The sequence below is a fragment of the Plectropomus leopardus genome, chromosome 10, assembly GCF_026936395.1.
Source record: "Plectropomus leopardus strain MGB_pleo_1.0 chromosome 10, ASM2693639v1, whole genome shotgun sequence".
Taxonomy (NCBI): domain Eukaryota; kingdom Metazoa; phylum Chordata; class Actinopteri; order Perciformes; family Serranidae; genus Plectropomus; species Plectropomus leopardus.
The window spans coordinates 37258008-37284021 of NC_142185.1; the positions used below are offsets into that span (position 1 = coordinate 37258008).

General features: G+C 47.0%; 1 protein-coding gene across 1 annotated transcript in view; it reads right to left on the reverse strand.

Annotated features, from left to right (window-relative positions):
• The window catches only part of LOC121939590 (titin-like), a 79088-nt gene that overhangs the window by 27594 nt on the left and 25480 nt on the right, over positions 1-26014 (reverse strand). The window contains exons 32-46 of the mRNA XM_088083855.1: positions 25463-25762; positions 25084-25371; positions 24686-24988; positions 24234-24536; positions 23381-23686; positions 22726-23013; positions 21454-21744; positions 20399-20686; positions 19549-20136; positions 19152-19256; positions 18861-19058; positions 18474-18770; positions 17745-18332; positions 17310-17612; positions 78-17171 (exon numbers count right to left, since the gene is read on the reverse strand). Of these exons, the coding sequence (XP_087939981.1) occupies positions 78-17171; positions 17310-17612; positions 17745-18332; positions 18474-18770; positions 18861-19058; positions 19152-19256; positions 19549-20136; positions 20399-20686; positions 21454-21744; positions 22726-23013; positions 23381-23686; positions 24234-24536; positions 24686-24988; positions 25084-25371; positions 25463-25762 (21540 nt within the window). The remainder of the gene's footprint in view (positions 1-77; positions 17172-17309; positions 17613-17744; positions 18333-18473; positions 18771-18860; positions 19059-19151; positions 19257-19548; positions 20137-20398; positions 20687-21453; positions 21745-22725; positions 23014-23380; positions 23687-24233; positions 24537-24685; positions 24989-25083; positions 25372-25462; positions 25763-26014) is intronic.

The following is a 26014-nucleotide window of genomic DNA, read 5'->3' on the forward strand; positions in this document are numbered from 1 at the left end:
TATTTCATTTAAATATTCGCGCAATAATTTTTTGTAACAATAAGAATTTATAATGTTAACGACTTAAAATTCAATACCTGAGATTCTGGTTCCTTCTTTGGTCTCAGCAGGAACGCCAACACCGTACTCATTCTCGCCTGTCACTCTGAAGTAGTAGACTCCTCCCTCCATCAGGTCTGTCACTTTGTATGTCAGTCTGTGGCATGTGTCAGTCAGCCTAGTCCAGCCTTTCTTGCTGGCCTCACGGAAATCAATAAGGTAGTTCTTGACTGGTCCTCCTCCCTCATTCTCAGGAGTGTCCCACGTCACAGTAGCAGAGGTCTTGGTCACATCCTTGACACCTACATTGGCAGGAGGTCCAGGGGAATCCAGGACTCTGACACTGAGTGTCAAAGAGGAGGACCCAGCTACATTGGACAAGGTCACAGTGTATTTGCCAGAGTCACTGCGAGTTGCTTTCTCTAAGGTGATGGAAGTAAAGGTGTCTGTAGTGTCAATGACAGCACGGACTCTGAGGTCAACATCAGGCTTTGTCCAGGAAACACTAGGGATGGGTTTGCCTCTGAATGGCACTGTCATGGTGAATGAGCTACCATCCTTCACAATAAGAGTCTTCCTCATTTCATTGCTGATGTCAAATACTGGCTCCTCCACTCTTTCTTTGGCAACCTGTTTGTCTGATTCAGGACTGTGTTCACTGAATCCAATCTTGTTAATAGACTCGACAACAAACACATATTCAGTTCCTGGTGTCAATCCCACCACTGTAAACTCTGTGTTCTTGGTATTCTGAACTCCAACAAACCATTCATCATCTGAACTGTTCCTGTATTTGACTCTGTAACCAGTCACAGGTGCTCCACCATCAAATAATGGCTTATTCCATGACAGGGTGACTGTGGTCTTTGTAGAGTCAATGATCTTCGGCTTGGCGGGAGGTGAAGGCAGGAACTGTGGGTCTTCAGCCTTGGTGAGTGGGCAAGGGGTGCTGGGAGAACTAAGGCCAGCAGCGTTCTCTGCAAACACTCTGTACTCATACTCACAGCCCTCTCGAAGGTTTGATGCTTTGACTCTGAGGTCATAAACAGGTTTCTTGTTGACACGGCACCAGCGAAGGCCAGTCTTCTCTCGCTTTTCAATAACATAGCCAGCGATACTGCTGCCACCATCAGAAACTGGTCTTTCCCAACAGATGGTCATAGCCTCACCAGTAACTGAGGTGACCTCAACCTTAGTGGGAGCTGAAGGCACTGTGAATGGATCCATTGCCTTTGTTGGCTCACTCTCCAGTGCCTCACCATCCCCATATTTGTTGACACCCCTGACTCTGAAGATGTACTCATTTCCTTTGAGCAATTTTGTCACTTTACAGGTGGTTGCCTTCATGTCACCATAGACAAGGGTCCAGGTGAGGCGACTGGTCTCACGTTTCTCAACAATGTAGTGCATGATTTCTGCACCGCCGTTCTCTTGAGGAGGACCCCATGTTAGTGTACATTTCTCTGCTGTGAGGCCAGACACTGCCAATGGTCCTGAGGCAGGTCCAGGTCTGTCCAGAACCTTACAGTTGATAGCCACAGCCCTGGTTCCTGCCACATTGTGCAGGGTCAGGACATACTGGCCAGAGTCCCTCCTGATGGCATCTCTGACAATAAGTGTGGTTGTGAAGTTGGTGGTGGTGATTTCACACCTGGCCTTGGCGTCAATTTCCTTTCCATCCTTAGACCATGAGACAACTGGAAGTGGACGGCCTGTAATTTCGGCATCAACTCGAATGACCTCCCCAGCATTAATGACAACCAGCTGTCTGAACTTATCATCCAGGATAATTGTGGGAGGGTCCACATCATCCTTGACTGTGACAGGACCAGTGCTCTCTGAGGGAGCACTCAACAGCTCCGCAGAATTCCTAGCGATGACATGGAAGTCATATTGGACATCTTCTGTGAGGCCTGTGACATCAAAGTAGGTGTCTTGCAGGTTGGTAAAGTTGCATTTCAGCCAGCGGCCATTAGGAAGTTCTTTACGCTCCACAATGTAGCCAGTTATCTTTACTCCACCATCATACTCTGGCTTCTCCCAGAAGAGGGAAACTGAGGTCCTGGTGATGTTGGTGACTCTAAGGTTGCGTGGAGATTCACATGGATCCCTGGCTGCCACAGGGTCACATGCTTTTGTGCATGGACCAATTCCAGCAATGTTCTCAGCATAGATTCTGAACTGATACATCAAACCCTCTTCAATGCCTGTCATCTTAAACTGGTTCTCAGCCAGCAGACCTCTGTTGACCTTGGTCCACAGGATGCTGCTTTGCTCTTTGCATTCAATGTGATAACCAATAACAGGACTGCCACCATCACTGGCAGGTCTGCCCCATTCCACAAGCATGCCATATTTGGTGGCATGGGAAACATGGATGTTGGTAGGGGGGCCAGGAGGCTCGAAGGGATACTGGGCAACAACAGGAGCAGAGTCGATGGCAGAACTCTTGCCATAACGGTTCTCTGCTGCAATACGGAACTGATACTCTGTTCCCTGAGTGAGACGAGTCACCTTGATTGATGTCCTGGCTACTGTTGCTGAGACGATCTGCCATGCAGTTGTGGTTGTGTCTCTCTTCTCCACTACATAGTTGTTAATTTGACACCCACCATCATAAGATGGAGGATCCCAAGACAGAGAGATGAAATCAGCACTCACCTCATCCATCTTAATGTTGCTTGGTGGGCCAGGTTTGTCCAGGATTATAACAGATATCTCAGCTGTCTTGGTACCAACTGAGTTTGTCAGAGTAATTTCATACTTTCCTACATCCTCCCTGGTAGCATCCTTGATGATAATCTTGGATGACGTCTTGGAAGTAAGAACATTGACCCTAGTTGTCTGCTTGAGCGCCTGGCCATCCTTCTTCCAGGACACCTCGGGTTGAGGTCTGCCTTTGAAGGGAACATCAATCTTCAGGTCATCTCCTGCTTTCACACTGTATATATCGTACAACAGGTTGATGATTGGTGGGAGAGTGATATCCTTCACCACCACAGGGTTAGCCAGTGGCTTGGGATCACTCTTGCCCTTGTCATTTACAGCAGTCACCCTGAAGGAGTATTCCTCTCCAGTTACGAGTCCACCAATAGTAGCTTCCATTGCTTTGACTTCACTGCACACAGTCCATTTGTCATCTCCTTTGGGCTGCATCTCCACAATGAAGTTTGTAATCTTGCTGCCTCCATCATGATCAGGTTTCTCCCATGAAATAGTGGCAGTATGACGAGTCACATCAACCAGGACAATCTTACCAGGAGGCAAAGGAGCCTCAGCCACCTTGACTTGATCTGTAGAGGCAGGCAGACCTACTCCGAGCTCATTCACAGCCAACACACGGAAAAAGTATCGGCCTCCTTCCTGCAGTTCAGAAACAATGAAGGAATTCCTGACACAGTTGGTGCAAACACTGGTGAAAGCCATTCTCTTTTGTTCTCTCTTCTCCACAATATAGTGTGATATTTTAGCCCCTCCATCAATTAGAGGAGGCTCCCAGGAGAGAGAGACAGAATTTCTCTTCACATCTTTCACCCCCAGGTTTGTAGGAGCGCTTGGTGAGTCCAGAACTCTGACGTTAATGAAGGCTGATTTAGAACCACTGAGGTTCTCAAGTGTCAGTACATATTTGCCAGTATCAAATCTATCAACATTCTCGATGACAAGCATTGTGTAAGAGCTTGTGACTTCAATCTGGGCACGCTCATTCATAGTGCCATCAGCCTTTGACCATTTGACCTCAGGCTCAGGCTTTCCTCTGATTGTCACAAACAGACGCAAGGTAGCGGTGGCACGAACATTAACCATCTTCCTCAGGTCAGCATCCAGTTCAATTTCAGGAGCCTCCAGCTTCTCTGCAGCGATCACAGAACCAGGTAGGTCCACATGCTCTCCTGCACCCTCACAGTTTACAGCAAAGATGCGGAAGTTGTACTCTGCATTCTCCTTCAGTCTCTTCACAGTGTAGTGAGTGGTCTGAACACCAGTGGGTGGGGTGCAAGTTATCCACTCATCATCTGTTGCCTCCTTCATTTCAACAACATATCCACTGACTGGTGCTCCACCATCATAGATAGGCCTTGACCAGGACAGAGAGACTGTGGTGCTTGAATGGTCAGTTACTTTGGGATTATTTGGAGCTCCTGGCGGATAGATGGCATCACAGGCCTTGATGTATTCACTTGGCACACTAGGCTTTCCCACACCAGCAGCATTTTCAGCCGAGACCCTGAATTCATAAGAGTGGCCCTCTGTGAGGCCAGCGCATCTAAATCTAAGGTCAGTCAGCCTCTTCTTGTTGCACTTAGTCCATCTGATGCCATCCTTGTCACGTTTTTCAAGGACATATCCTTCAATCTCAGCTCCTCCATTATGCTCTGGTCTCTCCCATGTAAGCACGATGGAGTCCCTCGTGATGGCACTGGGCTCTGGGGTGGAGGGGGCACTGGGAGTGGTGAAGGGGTTACGAGCAATAACAGGCTCAGATTCCAAAGGCTCACCAACACCATATTTATTTACAGCTGTGACTCTGAAGATGTATTCATTGCCAGGCAGCAGTTTTGTGATTTTGTAGCTTATGGCCTGGATCTTGGGCTCAACCATGGTCCATGACAAACGACTAGTCTCTCTCTTCTCAATGATGTAGTGAGAGATGCTGGCTCCACCATCATGTGAGGGATGGCTCCAGTGCAGGTAACACTTCTCAGCTGTGACACCTTTAACTTCTAGCGGGCCATCAGGAGGACCAGGTCTATCCAGAACTTTAACATTAACTGGGATCATTTTGACACCTCCCACATTGATAAGTTTGAGGGTAAAGTGACCACCATCCACTCTGATGCAGTCCTTGACTGTCAGGATGGTACGTGTGAGTGTGGTCTTGACCTCCATTCTTGGTATGGTTTTGTCAATCTCCTTTCCGTCCTTTAACCAAACGACTTCAGGTAGAGGCTTGCCAGTGTAGTCAGCATCAATTACGAAAGTCTCACCAGCACTAACAACAGTCAGATCCTTGAATTTAGAATCCAGGGTGGCCTCCGGAGCCTCAATTTCATCTTTGGCAGTAATTTCTCCTGTGCTCTGAGATGGACGACTGGATATGCCAGCAGCATTCCTGGCAATAACTCTGAACTCGTAAACACAGTCCTCAGTCAGGCCAGTGATTGTATACTGGGTATCAATGATGTTGGTGAAGCTGGCCTTCATCCAACGGGTATCTGGGTGCTTCCTCCTCTCTATCACATAGCCAGTGATTGCACTGCCACCATCATACTGAGGCCTGGTCCACTGAAGCGTCACAAGATTTCTGGTGATGTTAATAGCTTCAGGAGTACCTGGCGGGTCACAGGGGTCCCTGGCTACTGTGCTCTCAGAGACCTTGCTAGCTGGGCTGAGTCCAGCAATGTTCTCAGCATAAACTCTGAATTCGTACTCAATACCTTCTTCCAGCTCTGTAGTCTTGAAACGTGTCTCTGGGATTAGGAGCTTGTTAAGTTTAGTCCACAACAGGCTGTTCTTCTCCTTTCTCTCAAGGTGATAGCCGAGGACGGGGCTGCCTCCATTGTTAGTGGGAGGCTTCCATTCAACAACCATGTGATCCTTGGTTGCAGCAGAGACAATTGGTGTCCCTGGGGCAGCAGGCTCACTAAATGGATACTGAGCAATAACAGTAGGAGAGATAATGGCAGAACTTTTTCCGTATCTATTCTCAGCAGACACTCTGAATTGGTATTCAGTTCCAGTCTTAAGGTTGGTAACTTTGATGGTTGACCTGGCAATAGTAGCAGAAACAATCTGCCATGCTGTTGTAGTGGTGTCTCTCTTCTCCACAATGTAGTTGTTGATCTGGCAGCCTCCAGTATACTCTGGTGGCTCCCAGGAGAGAGTGACATAATTAGAGCTCACTTCCTCAATCTTCACAGGGCCTGTGGGTGGTCCAGGCTTATCAAGAATAATGACAGTGATCTCCTCTGTAGCTGTTCCAGCACTGCTGGTGGCTGTGATGGTGTATTTACCAGAGTCTTCCTTATTAGCATCCTTAATTACCAGCTTAGTAGATGAAGGTGTGCTGGATACATTGAGTCTTGTAGTCTCCTTAATAGCCTGACCATCCTTCTTCCATTCAACCTTGGGAACGGGGCGTCCAATCACTGGAATCTCAATCTTCAGGTCCTCGCCATTCTGTACACTGTAAGTGTTGAACACCATCTTGAATCTGGGCTCAATAGTTACATCTTTTGCAGTGACTGGTGCAGCCAGAGCTCTGGGGTCACTCTTGCCCTTCTCATTGAAAGCTGACACTCTAAACAGGTACTCATGGCCTGAGCTGAGGCCTGTGACAGCACCCTCACAAGTTTTAGTTGTGGTGGCCACCACCCATTCCTCTGAACCGACAGGTTGCATCTCAATGTAGTAGCCCATGATTCTGCTGCCTCCATCATGGTTTGGCTTCTCCCAGGAGAGTGAGGCAGAGGTCTTGGTCACTTCAGTCAAAGTGACCTTACCCACTGGCAGAGGAGGCTCAGAGGTCTTAACGGAGTCTTCTGTCTCAGCTGCTTGTCCTACACCAAACTCATTCTCTGCAAGAACTCTGAAATAGTAAATCATTCCCTCAGTGAGGCCAGTGATTCGGTAGCTTGTCTTTGTGCACTTGTTGTCCACGTTAGAGAATACCTTCCTAGTGGACTCACGCTTTTCAACCAGGTAATTCTTGATTCTTGAACCCCCATCGATAAGAGGAGGCTCCCAGGTGAGAGTGACACTTTCCCTCTTAATGTCTTTTACTGTCAGGTTCAGAGGGGCCCCAGGAGTGTCCAGAACTCTAACAGAGACAAAGGCTGATTTGGCACCAGCACTATTTTCCAATTTGAGAATATATTTTCCGGCATCATATTTGTCACAGATGTCAACAGAGAGCTGAGTATAATCTTCACTACTCTCTATCTGAACTTTACTGGGCAGTTCTCCATCCTCCTTGGCCCAGGTGATCTCAGGAGAAGGACGACCCTTGAATGGAATGCCGATTCTCATTGAGCCTCCTGCGCGGACGACTATTCCCTTCCTTAGGTCTGAATCCAGAATCATCTCTGGAGGATCAATCTTATCCAAAGGTTTCACAACTCCCTCAATCTCAGTGGGCTCACCAACACCCAGCTTATTGATGGCACATATGCGCACCTTGTATTCCTGGTGCTCTACCAACTTTGTGATGGTAAACTTGGTAGCATTGACTCCAGAAGGTGGAGTGCATATGGTCCACTCCTCCTCATCAGCCTTAGTAATTTCCACAGAGTATCCTTGAATCTCACAACCGCCATCATAGATAGGCCGGTGCCAGGCTACAGTGATGGTGTCTTTAGTAACGTCAAGGACATGGGCATTAGAGGGACAGCCCGGTTCAAAGGTGGGGTCACAGGCTTTGAGGTAGGGTGTAGCTGGGCTTGGTTGACCCACTCCAGCTGCATTCTCTGCAGATACCCTGAATTCATACTCATGGTCCTCAGTCAGTCCTGTTACTCTGAAACGCAAGTCTGTCACTCTGCGTTTATTGCACTTGGTCCATCTCACTCCAGCTCTGTCTCTCTTCTCAACAATGTAACCAACAATCTCACTGCCTCCAGTGGTCTCAGGGCGGTTCCAGCAGACAGTCATGGAGTCCCTGGTAATGTTGGTGATCTCCAACTCCCGAGGTGAGCCAGGAGGAACAAATGGATTTCTCATGATAACTGGCATTGATTCAAGAGGCTCGCCCACACCATATTTGTTAACAGCCATGACTCTGAAGATGTACTCATTGCCCTTCAACAGTTTGGTAACCTTGAACATGGTTGCTCCACAGTCGGCAGAGACCACAGTCCATGCAAGGCGGCTGGTTTCTCTCTTCTGAATGATGTAGTGAGAAATGCTAGCTCCTCCATCATGCCTAGGGGGCAGCCATGACAGTGAGCACTTCTCCTCAGTGACATTGCTGACAGTAAGAGGTCCCTCTGAGGGGCCTGGTCTGTCCAGGACCTTGACACTGAATGGAACAGTCTTGGTTCCAGCCACATTAGTCAGTACCAGTGTGTACTGTCCACCATCCACTCTGATAGCATCCTTCACAACCAGCAGAGCCTTAAAATCTGTGTTTTTGATTTCAGTTCTTGCTGAGTTTTCCACTTCAACATTTCCCTTGAACCACTGAGCTGTGGGGATGGGCTTTCCTTCCACACTGGCCTCCAGATTGAAAGTCTCTCCAGCATTGATAATAATGGTCTGGTTGTACATAGGATCGGTCTCAGACTTAGGCGGGTCAACTTCATCCTTGGCTGTGATGGATCCTGTGCTCTCAGAGGGCTTGCTGACAGCACCAGCAGCATTACGTGCAATTACTCTGAAATCATATTTACTGTCTTCTGTTAGGCCAGTAACTGTGAATTCAAGTTCAATGACATTCGCAAAGCTGGCCTTCATCCACTTTCCTTCAGGAAGATCACGTTTCTCCACTACATAACCAGTAATTAAGCTTCCACCATCGTACTCTGGAGGAGTCCATCTCAGCTTCACTGAGTGCCTGGTCACAATCACAGCATCAGGACGGCCAGGAGGATAACATGGGTCGCGAGCTACATAAACCTCAGAGATTTTGCTGCACTTTCCAATGCCAACAATATTCTCAGCATAGACTCTGTACTCATACTCAATGCCTTCCTCAAGAGGAGTAGATTTGAACCTGCAGTCTTGGATGAGCATTTTGTTGATCTTGGTCCAGAGGATACTGTTCTTCTCCTTCCTCTCCAGATGGTAGCCTAAGATGGAGCTGCCTCCATCAGATGGGGGTTTGTGCCATTCAACCACCATATAGTCCTTAGAGTATGACGATACAAATGGTGTTCCTGGTGGGCCAGGTTCCTGGAATGGGTACTGTGCCACAACAGGCTCTGAATCAATTGCATAACTCCTTCCATATCTATTCTCGGCATAGACTCGGAACTGGTATTCACTGCCTGTCTTCAGATTGGACACTTTAAGTGTGGTTCTGGCCACAGTGGCAGACACAACCACCCAACTGGTTGTCGTCGTATCTCTCTTCTCAACAACATAGTTGGAGATTGGGCAGCCACCTGTATATGTAGGAGGTTCCCAGGTAAGAGTCATGCTCTCAGCACTGATATCCTCTATTTTGACAGGGCCTGTTGGTGGGCCTGGTTTATCCAGGGTGATCACTTCAATAGTGGCATCCTTGGAACCTAGGGAATTGGCAACATTGATGCTGTACATGCCTCCATCCTCTTTGGTAGCATCCTTTATAGTAAGAGTGGTCAGACGTGGTGAGTCGGTGACATTGACTCTGGTAGTTTGCTTAAGGGCTGCTCCATCCTTGGTCCAAGTGATGGTTGGTTTTGGATGACCAGCAATTGGGACCTCTATCTTGAGGTCATACCCAACCTGGACACTGTAGGTGCTCGATTTGGGTCTAACAGCAGGCTCAATCACAAGGTCCTTGACCACAACTGAGTGAGCCAGTTGTCTGGGGTCACTTTTGCCTTTCTCATTTACAGCAATAACTCTGAACTGGTACTCCTCTCCCTTGAGTAGGTTTTGCACTACAGTCTCCAGTGTCTTCCCACTAGCGCACACAGACCAAGCTTCACTGTCCTTAGGTGCCAGTTCGACCTCATAGTAACTGATCCTACTGCCGCCGTCATGTTCAGGCTTCTCCCAGGTGAGAGTTACGGTGCTATTAGTGACGTCGACAACACTGACCTTACCAGGTGGCTGAGGCTTTTCAGATATTCTGACTGGTTCTAAAGTTTTAGCGGGGAGACCCACACCATATTCATTTTCAGCCAGGACTCTGAAGAAGAAGATTCCACCCTCTGGAAGAGGCTCAATTTTCCATGACATCCTGTTACACGTGGTGATGGTAGAATAAACTTTCCTTGTGCTCTCACGCTTCTCAACAAGATAATGCTTAATCTTTGAGCCGCCATCCAGAAGAGGAGGCTCCCAAGTAAGAGTGACAGAATTCTTGGTAATCTCTTTTACCATCAAGTTAGCTGGTGGACTAGGTGAGTCCTGGACTCTGACACTGATGAAGACTGACTTTACTCCACTGGCATTCTCTGCCGTCAGGGTGTATTTGCCAGAGTCATATCTGTCAACATTTTCAATGACAAGTGAGGCATAGCTGCCTGTGTTGTCAATCTGGGCAGTGTCCTTAATCTCGCCCTCTGCCTTGCCCCATTTCACCTCTGGAGCTGGACGACCTCTAACAGGAACAAACAGCCTGAGAGTGCTTGCTGCTCTAATGTTAATAATTTTTCTCATATCAGCATCCAGGTCAAGATCAGGGGCCTCAAGCTTCTCCTCCAGTAGAATTTTTCCTGGAACATCACCATGCTCCCCAACACCAACTTTGTTGATGGCACACACTCTGAATTGGTACTCATGCTTCTCCAGAAGCTTTTTCACTGTAAACTTAGTGTCTGTGATTCCAGTTGGAGGAGTGCACATAAACCACTCATCAGATGCTACATCGCAGGCCTCAACAACGTAAGCCTGAATCTCACAGCCACCATCATAGATAGGTTTGCCCCATGTCAGGGAAACAGTAGACCTAGATGTGTCAACAACCTTGGGGTTGTTTGGTGGACCGGCTTTGAAGATAGGATCCAGTGCTTTGTAGTACACTGTAGGTGCACTGGGTGTGCCAACACCTGCAGCATTTTCAGCAGCAACTCTAAATTCATAGCTGTGGTTTTCTAGGAGCCCCGTCACTCTGAAGCGCAGCTCACTCACCGTGCGTTTATTGCATCTGGTCCATCGTACACCATCCTTGTCACGTTTCTCAACAATGTATCCCTGGATAGGGCTGCCACCATCATTAGTTGGTCTCTCCCAGGTCACCACCATGGAGTCTTTAGTGATTGTGGAGACTTCCACCTCTGTTGGTGAGTTGGGAGTGACAAATGGATTCTTGGCAATCATAGGCTCTGATTCCAGAGGCTCACCAACGCCATATTTGTTGACTGGAATCACTCTGAAGATGTACTCATTACCAGGAAGAAGTTTTGTGATCTTCAGGTTCAGTGTCTGAACTTTTGGTTCAACTACTGTCCAAACCAGTCGGCTAGTCTCCCTTCTCTCAACAATGTAATGGGAAACATCACTACCTCCATCTTGCAAGGGGGGTTTCCAGGCAATGGAGCATTTCTCATTGGTGACCCCATAAATGGATATAGGGCCTTCAGGTGGACCTGGTCTGTCCAGGACCTTGACATTGATGTTAACAGATTTTTCTCCACCAACATTCTTAACGAGCAAAGTGTACTGACCTCCATCAACACGGATAGCTTCTTTAACAACTATACAAGCTGTAAAGTCTGTGTTCTTGATCTCTAGGCGAGCTGCTTCAGTAATCTCTTTGCCCTCTTTTAACCAGTGTACTGTGGGCACAGGCTTACCATAGATACCTGCCTCAAGTCTGAATATCTCACCAGCATTCACCACCACAGCCTGGGAGTACTTAGCTTCTAAGTCAATCTTGGGTGGATCCACCTCATCCTTGGCAGTGATGGCTCCAGTGGAATCAGATGGCTGGCTGAAGACACCTGCTGCATTCTTGGCAATGACACGGAACTCGTAAATCTGATCTTCAGTAAGTCCTGTGACAACAAATTCAGTCTCAATGATGTTGGTGAAACTGGCCTTCATCCAGCGCCCAGCTCCTTCTTTCTTCTCAACCACATAGCCTGTGATCTTGATGCCACTGTCATATTCAGGTTTGGTCCATCTGAGTGTCACTTGGTTTCTTGTCACAATGACCGCCTCTGGTTTTCCTGGTCTGTCACAAGGATCTCTGGCTACTTGCATTTCACTCACTTTGCTGGCTTTGCTGATACCAACAATGTTCTCGGCATAGACTCTGTACTCATAATCAATACCCTCCTCAAGGCCAACAACTTTAAATCTGGCCTCTGGGATGAGTTGTTTGTTCTGTTTCACCCAAAGTATACTGTTTTTCTCTTTGAGCTCCAAATGGTAGCCCAGAATTTTGCTTCCACCATCATTGCTGGGTTTCTCCCATACAACCACCATACTCTCCTTGGTGGCCGACTGGACCACAACAGAACGTGGTGAGCTAGGCACTTCAAATGGATACTGAGCAACAATGGTTTCAGAGACCAGGACTGAGGACTTGCCATATCTATTCTCTGCAGCAACCCTAAACTGGTACTCGACTCCAGTCTTCAGACGGGCTGCCTTGATAGTGGTTCTGGCCACAGTAGCTGACACAATCTGCCAGTTAGTGGTAGATGTGTCTCTCTTCTCAACAATGTAGTTGTTAATGGAACAACCACCGTCATACTCTGGTGCATTCCAGGACAGAACCACGCTGTCAGCAGTGACCTCATCCAACTTAATTGGGCCAGTTGGAGGACCAGGCTTATCTAGAACAACAACACTGATGTCTGTAGATGCCTCGCCAACTGTGTTGGTCAGTTTGATGGTATATGTGCCCACATCATCTCTGCAAGCCTCCTTTATAATCAGGAGAAGGTTTTTGTCTGTGGCTTCGGAATTTACTCTTGTTGTCTCCTTGAGAACAACGCCATCTTTGAGCCAAGTTGGTGTAGCCTTGGGGCAGGCAACATATGGTACATCTATCTTCAGATCATCTCCTGCTAGTACACTAAATGTGGTGAAAAGCATTTTGAAGGTTGGTGGGATGACTAGGTCTTTAGCCACTACAGGCATACTGAGAGGACGTGGGTCACTAACTCCTTTTTCATTGGTCGCTGAGATACGGAACATATACTCCTCTCCCTGTGTAAGGCCAGTTACGTGAGCCTCATTGGTCTTTACAACCATCACCTGGGTCCACTTCTCACTGCCTTTACCCTGCATCTCAACAATATAGCCTGTGATTCTGCTGCCACCATCATGGTCAGGCTTTTCCCAAGTTAGTGTGACGCTGGAACTGGTAACTTCACGAAGGGACACTTTGCCTGGTGGTAGAGGCTTCTCTGACACTTTAATTGGTTCAGCGGTCTCTACTGGGAGTCCAATACCATATTCGTTCTCAGCCAGGATTCTGAAGGAGTACAATTTTCCTTCCTCCAGGTCTCCAACTTTCCAGCTAGACTTGTGGCAGCTGGCACAGACTGTTGAGTAGGCCTTTCTGGTTGACTCACGTTTCTCCACAATGTAGCTGCGGACCCTGGAGCCACCATCAATGAGAGGTGCATCCCAAACAAGGGAAACTGAATCTCTTGTGATCTCCTTGACAATCAGATTCTGAGGTGCTCCAGGAGTATCAAGCACCCTGACATTAACAAAGGCTGATTTGCTTCCTGAGGCATTCTCCACAGTCACTATGTATTTACCCGCATCAAATCTGTCAACATTGTCTACCTGAAGAGTGGTGAATGATGGGGTGATTTCAATATTAGCTCTGTCCAAAGATTCTCCATGCTCTCTTGACCATTTAACCTCAGGTACTGGTCTGCCCTTAATTGGAACAAAAAGCCTGAGTGTGCTACAGGCCCTGATGCAAACCACCTTGCGCAATTCTGCTCCAAGTTCAATTTCTGGAGGCAGCAGTCTGTCTTCAGCCTTAGGGGTTCCAGGAACAGCAGCAGGCTCTCCCACTCCCTCACAGTTAGTGGCACAGATGTTGATTTTGTACTCCTGGTTTTCCTTTAAGTTGGTGATGGTGAAGGAAGTAGCTGTCCATCCCTTTTTGGGAGTGTGAATGGTCCACTCATCTTCCTCAGGGAGGCAGGTCTCCACTATGTAACCAGTGATTTCAGAACCACCATCGTAAACCGGCTTGTTCCAGGCAAGGGTGATGGAAGACTTGGTTGTGTCCAGCACCCTGGGGTTTCCTGGAGGTCCTGGCTGGAAGATGGTGTCTTCAGCTTTGTAGAATGGACTGGAGGGACTGGGTTGGCTCAGACCTGCATTGTTCTCAGCAAAAACTCTAAATTCATACTCATGTCCTTGTGTGAGGCCAGAGGCCTTGAATCGCAGGTCAGTTACAGTCCTCTTGTTGCACTTCACCCAGCGCAAACCAGTCTTATCCCTTCTCTCAATTATGTAGGTGTTTAATCTGCTGCCTCCGTCATGTTCGGGGCGCTCCCAGCAGACGACCATGGAGTCCTTGGTAATTGTGGTAACCTCAGGCTGTGATGGTGGGTCACTGGGGACATAGGGGTTGGCACAGATGACAGGCTCAGACTCCATGGGCTCACCCACACCATACTTGTTAACAGCCATGACTCTGAAGATGTACTCATTGCCCTTCAGAAGCTTGGTGACCTTGAGCCTGTTCGCCTGAAGGTCTGTGGCCACGTTTGTCCATGCCAACCTACTGGTCTCACGCCTCTGAATGATAAAATATTCGATCTTTGCACCGCCATCATGTGTTGGATGCAGCCAGTTAAGGACACATTTCTCAGCAGTAACGTCAGTAACGGTGAGGGAATCTGGTGGTCCAGGCCTGTCGAGCACCTTGACATTGTAGGTGAACTTGGCAAAACCACCGGGATTGCTAGCAGTCAGAGTAAAAGCACCTCCATCCCTCCTCAGGGAATCTTTGTTTATCAGAGTTGTGTGGAAGTCTGTTGACTTTATTTCAATCTTGGCCGTATCATCAAGCTCCTTTCCTTCCTTGGTCCATACTAGAGATGGGAGTGGCCTGCCAGTCACATTGGCCTCCAGCTTGAACACCTCTCCTGCCATGACAACAACATTGCTACTATACAATGCGTCAACATTGAGCTTGGGCTCCTCAATGTCATCTCTGCAAGTGATTGCCTCTGATGGCTGGGATGGAGCACTTACAGCACCAGCTGAGTTTCTAGCAAACACACGGAATTCATAAGTTGCATCTTCGATCAGACCACTGACTGTGTAGATGGTTTCAAGGATGTTGTTGAAGTTTGCTTTGAGCCAGCGTCCATTGGGCATCTCTCTCCTCTCTACTGTGTATCCAGTGATGGAGAATCCACCATCTCCCTCTGGTTTGGTCCAGGACACTGTCACCTCATGTCTGGTGATATTCAATGCCACAGGCCTGCCTGGTGGGTCAACTGGGTCCAAAGCATACATAGGCTCAGAGGCTTTGCTTGGTCTGCTGAGACCGGCCATGTTTTCAGCAGTAACACGGTGTTCATATGCAATTCCATCAACAAGGCCTGTTGATTTGAAGATATTTCCGACAACAAGAGCTTTGCTGATCCTCTGCCACAAAATACTGTTTTTCTCTTTTCTGTCCACATGATAGCCAAGAATGACACTGCCTCCATCAGAGGATGGCTCATTCCAGCTCACAGTCATAGCGTCCTTGTTGAAAGATGTGATGTAAGGAATGCCGGGTTGGCCTGGCACATCAAATGGATAGGCAGCCACCACTGGTTCAGAGACAATGCATGGTCCAGTGCCATATCTGTTTTGGGCCTTGACACGGAACTGATACTGGGTTCCAGTATTGAGTCGAGCTGCCTTGAATGTGGTACGGATCACTGTAGCTGCCAACTCCATCCAGGAAGTACCAGTAGTCTCACGCATCTCAACAATATAGTTGTTGATGGGAACACCTCCATCATGCTCTGGTGCCTCCCAGGACATGAGAACATAATCACATGATACCTCTTCCAGCTTAATGGGACCAGTGGGAGGACCTGGAATATCATGGACCAGGACTGTGATCGTCTCAGTTACTGTGCCCAGCATGTTCTTTCCAGTCATGGAATACTGGCCTGCATCCTTCCTCTTGATCTCACTGATGTTGAGAATAGTTGATGTTGGTGTGGTTTCAGTGTTGATTCTTTGTGTCTCCTTAAGTGCTATGTCTCCCTTCTTCCAGGAAACCACAGGTCTGGGTTTGCCCAGCACTGGAATCTCCACCTTGATGCGGTCCCCTGCCTTGGCGATGACTGTCTTCTGGTACACTCCACGCAGGTCAAAGGAAGGAGCGGAGGTCTGCTCTTTGATAATAGCAGGTCTGCTCTCACGTGGGTCGCTCCTGCCTGATGCATTGACAGCCATTATGCGGAAGGTATACTCTGCGCCCTCAATCAGATCTGGTACAGTGTAGTCCAGAGCCTTGATGGTTGTCACATGGACCCACTGGTCAGAGTCCTTCTTCTGGGCCTCAATGACGTATCCAGTGATCAAGCTGCCACCATCATGCAGGGGCTTGGTCCATGCCAGGCTGGCACTGTCAGCTGTCACATCTGTGACATACAAGTTCTCTGGTGAAGAGGGGGCCTGGGACACCCTGATTGGCTCAGGGGATTCAGCAGGCTCGCCTACACCCAGGTCATTCTCAGCAGAGATACGGAAGTAGTAGTAAGCTCCCTCCTCCAGATCCGTAAACTTGTAGGAACACTTCTGCCATGTAGTATTAAGCACTGTGTAAGCCTTCTTGGTAGCCGCTCTCTGTTCAATAACGTAATTGTGAATCTTAGAACCACCATCAATTATAGGGATTTCCCACTGGAGGGTGATGCTGTTCTTTGTGATTTCTCTGGGCTTGACGTTGACTGGTGGTCCTGGTGTGTCCAAAACTCTCACGTTAACAAAGCCGGTCTTCTTTCCAGCAACGTTCTCCAGACACAGGTTGTACTTTCCTGCATCGTATCTGGTGCAGTCAGGAATAACCAGTAGAGTGTAGGACTCTGTGGTGTCAATGTGTGCACGTGCTTTCAGGTTGGTATCATCTTTACTCCAGGTTACCTCTGGAACAGGGCGACCCCTGATGGGAACAAACATACGGATTGAGGCACGGCACCTGACCACCAGGGTTCTCCTCAGTTCGGCATCCAGCTCAAAGTCTGGCAGCGCCTCCTGGTCCACCAGTTCAGTCACTTTCTCAACCTCTGCAGGCTCGCCGACTCCCTCTGAGTTCACAGCGATGACTCTGAAGTGGTATTTGCCTCCTTTTTGAAGTTTACCAATAACGTATTCAGTAGCTTTCATTGGATACTGATTCTCCACCTCCCAGTCATCATGCCCCTCTTTTTTGTACTCAACCATGTATCCCTCTACATCAAGACCACCATCGTAGTGGGGTCGGCCCCAGGCTAAGGTAGCTGTGGTTCTTGTGGTGTCTGTAACTCTGACGTTGGATGGTGGACCAGGTGGATCTAATAAGCAAGAAAAATGAGAGTTCAAAAAAGTTAACGGGGGGCCTTTTTACAAATATGCTTGATGTGAATATTCTGACTACTCTGCATTTGAAGTTTTCTGTTTTAAATGTAATCAAGAAGTCAAGTTTTACTTACACACAATGTCCTTGGTCATCACAGGTTGTGATGGCTCGCTTGGCTCCCCAAATCCAGCCTTGTTCTCAGCAGTGACTCTAAACTCATACTCTACTCCCTCACTCAGGCCTTGCACCTTAAAGCGCAGGTCAGGGACTGTCCTCTTACAGGCTCTCACCCATCTCATTCCTCTCCTCTCTTTCCTCTCTACACAATATCCTCTAATGTCACTTCCACCGTCCTGTGCTGGTCTCTTCCATGAAATGGTGACAGCGTTCCTGCTGATGTTATCAATCTCAGGGACTGAGGGTGGGCCAGGTGGGCCTGCGGAAACAAAGTATGCAAGAGTATTTTTGACAGTTAGACAGTCGGTTGTATTGAAAATTGACATTTTTATTATTATCATTTTCCATAAAAAAACACCCAATTACAATAGAATAAACAAAATAAACTTACGGAAGCTGTCAACCATTTTGATTGGACCAGACTGGCTTGAGTCTCCAGTGCCATACTGGTTCACGGCAAACACTCTAAAGATGTACTCGTTGCCCTTGATCAGTTTGCCGGCTACATGTCTGCAGTCCACAATGTTTTCAGCCAACTTGGTCCACTGCAGGCGGCTGGTCTCTCTCTTCTCAAGGATGTAGGACTTGATAGAGGAGCCTCCATCCTCCTCTGGTGGAAGCCAGGTCAGGGTACACTTCTCAGCTGAGATGTTACTTGCTTCAATGGGGCCTGGAGGTCCAGGCACATCAAGGACCTTCACCTTCACATGTTCTTCCTTAATGCCGAAGGGATTGCTGGCGGTGATGGTGTACTCTCCTGTGTTCTTCCGGCTTGCGTACTTGATAGCCAGAGTGGAGGAGGTGGGGGTGCTGGTGATGGTGACGATGTCAGAGGTCTTGAACTCACGGCCTCCCTTGGACCAGACAGCAGTGGGTGGAGGTTTGCCCACAATCTTGGAGGCTGAAATCACGATGGTGTCTCCTGCCCTCACTGATACACCATCCTTCATGTCTGGGTCAATGGTGATGGTTGGAGGCTCTGCAGAGAGGATGGAAGAAAGTTGCACTTTAATTGTGATCAAAAATAATAAATTCACAGTCATGATAATACAACTTTAAGACCTTTCAAGGATTTACATTCACCCATGTTTTAACTGCTGAACCACCCTACTTAGCTTACCATACTCGTCCTTGCAGGTCAGAAGCTCAGTAGCCTCTGAAGGATCACTGATTGCTCCTGCAGAATTCTTGGCCCTGATCCTGAACTGATACTGGTCTCCGTCTGTCAGGTCTGTGACGGTGAAGGCACAGACCTGGATGTTGACATGGTTGGCCTTCTTCCAGGTCTTGCCGCCAGACTCCAGCTTCTCAACCATGTAGCCAGTCAGTTTGTGGCCACCATCATATTTCGGAGCAGTCCATATCAAGGTGACCGTGGTCCTGGTGACATTAATCACTTCAGGTTTGCCAGGAGGATCTAACAGGACACAAAGTAAATTTCAGGTATTTATTATTACAATAAAACCTGGAGATTTCCCAAAGAAGAATCCAAATGCAGTGAACTCACCAATAGGATCCAGGGCAACTATAGCCTCTGTGACCTTGCTTGGCCTTCCTAAGCCGGCCATGTTCATTGCCATTACCCTGAATTCATACTCTAGTCCCTCTATCAATCCAGTAACTCTGCACTCCTTCACTCTCAGAGGAGTCTTAGTGGCTCGTTTCCACATCAGACTGTTTCTCTCCTTAAATTCCACATGATATCCTGCAGAGAACACAAAATCAGTTGGTCATGATGATTGCTGTTTGCTATTTGCTCACGATTAACTACAAACTGATATGCATCACAGTCTGTTACCAGTTATTGGGGAGCCACCAGTATCCTTTGGATCAGCCCAAGTCAGGATGGCTGACTCCTGGTGGATGCTTGCTATTTCAGGAGGAGCAGGTGCGTCGGGCACATCTGGAGGAAGAAGAGAAGAAGAGAACAGTGCGAAGATTTAGAAAGGAGGAAGGAGATCATAATCATCTAATCATTCTTCACATAGCCACAAAGGCCTTTACTTTGGCTTAAAGAACAGTTCTGATCAATCAAAACTCAAGAGACACCAACACTTGAGATCTTTTGTCAATATCAGTGAGTGCCAGTTGACTTCTTTACTGGTAAACCAAACAACTAAACACAGACAGACCATAAAAGAAATGTGAAGTGTTAAATAGTAATAACCAATTAATTAGCAGAGTGTGATACTCACCAAATGGATGCTGGGCGATGACTGGGTCAGACCTCAGATACTCTCCAACCCCATACTTGTTCTCAGCGAACACTCTGAAGATGTACTCTATTCCGCCGTGGAGCCTGATCACCCTCATGGTGGTCTTCTGGATGGCTGAAGCCACTGTGGCCCACTTGTTGTCCGTTGTCCTTCTCTTCTCAACAATGTAGTTGGATACCTCTGCACCGCCATCATCTTTGGGTGGTGCCCACTCCAGGGTGATGCCGTCAGCAGTGATCTCATCAAACTTAATGGGTCCGGTGCAGATCCCAGGCTTGCCGACCACCTTCAGCTGGAACTTGCAGTCCTTGGAGCCAGCGCTGTTTCTGACGTTGATGGTGTAGGTCTCAGCATCTCCTCTCTGGCAGTCTCTGATCAGCAGAGTGGTGACACCAGGGGATGTCTCTATGCACATTCGGCCGGTGTCCCCAATTCCAATGTCGCCCTTCTTCCAGGTGGCGGTGGGGACAGGTATTCCGATGAGGGGGATGTTGATACGTGTGGTACTTCCCTCCTTCACCACGTAGCAACCATCATGCAGATTACTCAAATTACAGTCAGGCAGCACTGAAATCCAAAGGAATTTTGTTTAACAGAAATAATTTAAAACCAATTTTTCTCCAACAAACCTATTTACTTAACTAAAGCATAAGGCGTTTTCAGACCAGAGGAACTTTAATCTAAAGTTCCGTTTACAGTGCAACAGTTCTTGCAAGAAACGTTCAACTTTTGTTGCGGTTATGCCTTCCGTTCACACGACAAAGCATTTTGGGGGCCTGAAAAAGCAAAACAGGTTCCAGAGATTAATCTTTTAAAAACGTGGTCTTACCAAACTGGTCCTTGGCGACCACAGCAAGATCGGTGGGTGGCCCCTCTCCAGACTCATTGAGCGCCTTGACCCTGAACAGGTACTCCTTGCCCTCAGTCAGCTCACCAATGGTGTGCATGGTGTTCTTGCCCTTCATGATCTGCTTCCACTTGTCCTCGCCTTCGCTCTGCTCCAGGATATAAGCAGAAATGTAGCTTCCACCGTCGCTGATGGGCTTCTTCCAGCCCAGGACGATAGAATTCTTGGTGGTCTTCTTGGCTTTGAATTCCGTCACTGGACCAGGTTGCTCTGAAGGAGGAGGACAGTTGAGTTCAGACTGAATCCATGATTTGTTTAACCCTTTGAAATCTGGAGCGACATCACTTTTCTTGTGCTGCGTTTAGACACCTTTAACAAGTACTTGAACCTTCAAAATCTGAGGAAATTGGGTTACTTTTTTCTTTTGGGTTGCTTTCTTTTGAGAAAAATCTCCAAAAAGTATAAATTTATAATTATATATTTAAAATTATTTTACACAATAATAATAATAATAATAATAATAATAATAATAATAATAATAATAATAATAATATTATTATTATTATTATTATTATTATTATTATTATTATTATTGGGGGTTGGGGGGGGGGGCTCAGGAAGAGCAGCAGAGGATGATGAGGGACCCCTCCTCCAGGATGGACAGACGTGCAATAGATGTCATAAACACTTTTTTTCAGTTTCACTTTTATGTCCTTGTTTTTGTTTGTTTGTTTTTTCTTTTACTTAATTTTTCTTTGGGGTTTTTTGTGTACTTTTTAAAAGTTTTATTTTTTTGCCAATGTTTGGTTCTACTTAAGCTGCTTATTGCCAAAAGGCCAAAAAACCCTTTGTTTTTAAAGACACCAAGCCAATTTCCTCAGGTCTCAAAGGGTTAAAATGTGTCATCCATTTTTCCAACATTTCAAGTGTTGGAAGCGAAAGTAGCTTTACTGATCTGATATAGTTGAGGTGTAACCAATCGAAAATAATACTTTTTTAGAATAAACTCAATAACAACAACCTTGACTTGTAGCTACCTGAGGCTCGGACACTGCCGGCGGTCTCGCAGCCCTCTCCGATACCATAGGCGTTTTCAGCCAGAACTCTGAAGCAGTAGGCCTGACCCGCCTCCAGATTGGTGATCCTGTAGGAGATCTTGTGGCAGTTGGGCGCCACGCAGGTCCAGGCCTTCCTCTCAGCCAGACGTTTCTCTACGATGTAGCTCTTGACAGGGCTACCACCGTCAATAAGCGGCGCGTCCCAGGTGATGAAGGCGTGGCTTCTGGAGGTCTCCTTTACGGTCAGGTTCTGAGGCGGCCCAGGAGAATCTGAGACAGAGGAGAAGCAACATTTCTGGCTCAGTACTTTTGTTAACTGAGATACAAATCAGGTCGTAAATGTGCCTGATGGGAGTGAAAATATCTTGTAATTGTTCTGAGAAAGAAATATTTTCATATCAGTTTCTTCTTAGGTGAAAAAGTTTCCGATTCAGCAGATTTCTTTTGGCTTTCTAGTAAACAGTACACAGTAAAAAATGTCAGTAAAATGAATAGTGCAGTGCTGTAAAATCACGACATCATAAAACTTTAAATTAAAAAAATGAACCAGTGTTTAATTTACAGTGATATTTTGTAAAGCACTGAACCAATACAGTACATTATACAGTTCAGATGTTGTTGTAAATCAGCAGTTTTACAGTTGAATTACAGTTTGAAATTGTAAAATTTAGCGGTTGTTTTGTAAACTTGTTTACATCTCCACTTAATTTTTTTTTTGACAGATCATTCCGGCAACCAGAGCTGCCAGTTTTTTTTTCTGTAGTACAACATTTTAAAAAAATGTATTTTCTTTACAACACATTTACTATCTGAAAAATAATCGCATTTTAATACGATCTTTGACATAATCCACTGCTGCCTTTTACTGAACTGGCATGTAGACTTTTGGTGATATGGAGGTAAAAAGATGTTAAAAATGAATAAATATTGTCTTTGTGTACATCTATCCATGTGACCACCGTCTCTGTGTTTCAGTATGTTGCAGGTTCATTACAGGACCCGACCTCCACTAAACTATGTTCATGGAAAAAAGGCCTTCAACCAGCAAATTTAGTTTGATTTTACCCTGGATTTCTATTCAGTTACAGCGTACCAACAAAACCCGTTGCTGTGTTGACTCTCGTCTGTTGTTTCCTTTATTTCTTTATTTATTAATTAATTGATTTTATGCTGTGTATTGTGTAAATTCTAGTCTATTTGTTAAGCTGTGACAACAAAGATTATCTATCTATCTTTAAGAGGCGTTCTTACCGAGGACCTTGACCACGATGGTGTAGCTCTTGGAGCCGCTGCTGTTCTCTAGTGACAGCACGTATTTGCCTGCGTCGTATCTGTTGATGTCCTCGACCATCAGCAGGGTGTCCCAGTCTGATGTCTTGATCAGCACGCCCTGCCTGTCCTTCAGGTTGCCGTCCACCTTCGTCCATGTCACCTTTGGTGCTGGGCGTCCTCTCAGTGGAACGTAGAGTCTCATGGTGACGCCGGCTCGGAGAACCAAAGCTTTCCTGAGGTCGGCGTCCAGCTCGGCTTCAGGAGCGACTGAGGGACAGACAGAAGACTGTTTGTTAATCATTGCGTCATCTGTTTGTCCCCAGAGTCTTTATTTCTTCTTGCTCTGTCTTGTTCTTGGTTTTCTGGCAGTGTTAGTTTGTGCTAAGTTAGCATAAGTTCATCCGGATCACCGAGACACACGTTCTTTAGGTAAAAACTAATTTACAGGCTGGAATGAGTAATGATGCAAAACTGATAAACTACGGGCATAAAATATTTCAGAGGACAAAATTTAGACAAAAGATTTGAGTTTTTTTGCATCAAAGAGAGAGAAAAACTTTACCAAGGAAACTCGATTTGGTTTGTTTTTATAATTAGCTAAATTAAAAAATCAATAATCAGTTTAGGAACATACTCAGGATGTCTTTGGGCATGTGGTTTCCAGGGACCTCGCTGGGCTCACTGAAACCGATCTTGTTGACAGCAATGACCCTGAACTGGTACTCGGTGTCGTCCATCAGGCCCGTCACCACAAACTTGGTGGCCTGTAGGTTTTTGGGGATGTTGCACTTGGTCCAGTGCTCAGCGTCGGCTCTCTTGCATGCCACCAAGTAGCCGATGATCTCACAACCGCCGTCGTAGGCTGGTTTGGTCCAGCTGAGGCTGATGGTGGTCTTGGTGGAGTCCACCACCTTGGGGAAGGCAGGCGGGCCAGGAGGATCTGGAGAATTATAGTGATTTATAGTGTTATTATTCTCATATTTTATAAAAAAAAAAAAGAATTGTTGAGTTGAAGATCCTGAAGAAAATCCTTTTAACTCTGAAATAGAAATGTGCCTTGGCTACACTGGAATTTTTGCTAATTGTGATGTAATTTCTTGGAGTGTCTTTGAATACTTCATATATCTAAAATCTGCACAATCTCAGCTAAAAAGTTGTGTGAGTCAATGAATAATAATTTTGGTGAGATTATATGAGATGAGGTAAGGTAAGGTAAGAAAAGATCTTTATCTTCATTGTTTGAAAAAAACAAATGCAAGTCAGTTTGGTGACTCTTCAGCGGCTGCACAAGAAAAAGAAGTGCGTCGGGCCACTGTATTTGAACCCACCACTATCTAAGATAAGTTAAGGTAAGGTAAGGGAAGGGAAGGTAAGGTAAGGTGTTGAGGTGAATGCTCTTGCTATCATGGTTCTTGTTTCAGATTGATTTAAAAAGGATCACGCAAAGAAAAATCATCAATTTTTGCAGGGTAAAATCAGACACTTACAGACGGGGTCGACAGCCAGCGCAGCGTTGGATGCGTCGCTGGGTTTGCCAAGACCAGCCTTGTTCATGGCGATGACTCTGAACTCGTACTCAGAGCCCTCGGTCAGCTGAGCGGCCTTGATGGTCCTGTCGATGACCGGGCGGCGGTTGACCTTAGCCCAGGTCAGCTCGGTGGCCTCACGTTTCTCCAGCATGTAGCCCAGGATGGGGGCCTTGCCGTCGTTGGCTGGAGCCTTCCAGCTCACCGTCATGGAGTCCTTGGTGATGTTGGTGATGACGGGTGGCTCACATGGACCAGGAACATCTGAGGGATGAGAGAACATCACGGCTGGTCAGAGACTGACACAACATAACAAAGAAAAGAGTAATCATCCAAATCATGCTTGATGCATTTTCATCATGTATTTGTAGAGACATTCAGTGGCTTAGGGCGCTTCAGGTGTCCAAACGTACCGTACGGGTTCTTGACCGTAACAGGGTCGGTCATGACAGGGTCTCCGACACCATACTGGTTCTCAGCGCTGACTCTGAACTGGTACTCGTGTCCTTCTATGAGTTTCTCCACTGAGCTGTCGGTGACGTGTCCATGGACGTTGGAGGTGACCAGTGCCCAGTTGGCCCTGCTGGTCTCACGCTTCTCGATGATGTAGTTGGTGATCTCAGAGCCGCCATCCGCAAGTGGGGGCTCCCATCGCAGCTTGACACGGTCGGCAAACACCTTGCCGATTTTCACAGAAGCGGGAGGGCCCGGTTTGTCTGCAGGGGAGACAAAGGCAAACTGTTGTTTATCTGCACGCATAAAATGCCTTCTTCGACAAAACACTAGTGGCATAGAATTAAATGTAACTCACCGAGCACCTTGACCTTGATGGTGGCGTACTTGGAGCCATTGACGTTCTCAGCGGTGATGGTGTAGTCTCCAGACTCCTTCCTGGTGACGGAGAAGAGGTCCAACAGGTGGACGTGTTTCTTCTGGCTCATCTTCATTCCCTCAGCAAGGACCAGAGGCACGCCGTCTCTCTTCCAGCTCACCTTGGGCAGCGGCTTACCGAACACCTCGGCGTTCAGGCAGACGTTCTCTCCGGCCTTCACAACGATCAGGTTCTTCATTTCGATGCCCAGCTCCACACGAGGAGGAACTGCACAGGAGAAGAACAAACAATAAATCATCAGTGATTGTGAATCATTTCATCTGTCAGTCATAGTTTTCAGTGCTGCATGGCGCCATACCGTTCTCTGCGATGACAGCGATGGGGTCGGACAGCTCGGATGGCAGGCTGATGTTTATGGCGGTCTTGGCGATGACCCTGAACTGGTACTGCTGGCCCTCCTCAAGGCCGTTCACCACGTAGCTTTCAGTCTGGATGCTAATGCAGTTGGTGTTGCATCGTACCCACTTCTCCTCTGGCAACTTTGTGTACTCCATGAAATAGCCAATCAGCTTGCTGCCGCCGTCATGCTTGGGACGGCCCCAGACCAGCGAGACGGAGTTCTTGGTCACATCCATGGGCTCAGGTTTACCCGGCGGTTCTGGATGAAGAGAAACAACGGCTCAGTTATTCTGTATGAACACGGAGGAAGTTAAAGGTTTGAGTTTTGGTTGAGTGAAGCAATATGACGCGTTATTTATAGGGTTTCAGCAACTTTACATGTAGGTGTTTGGACTGAGACTAAATGCCAAACTGTTGATCAGTTGTTCAATGTTCAAAAAACTGCAGGGAAAGCTTTTCAAGCAGCTGATAGCTCTGCTCGGAGTGTTATGGTGTCCAGTCTGTGTCTGTC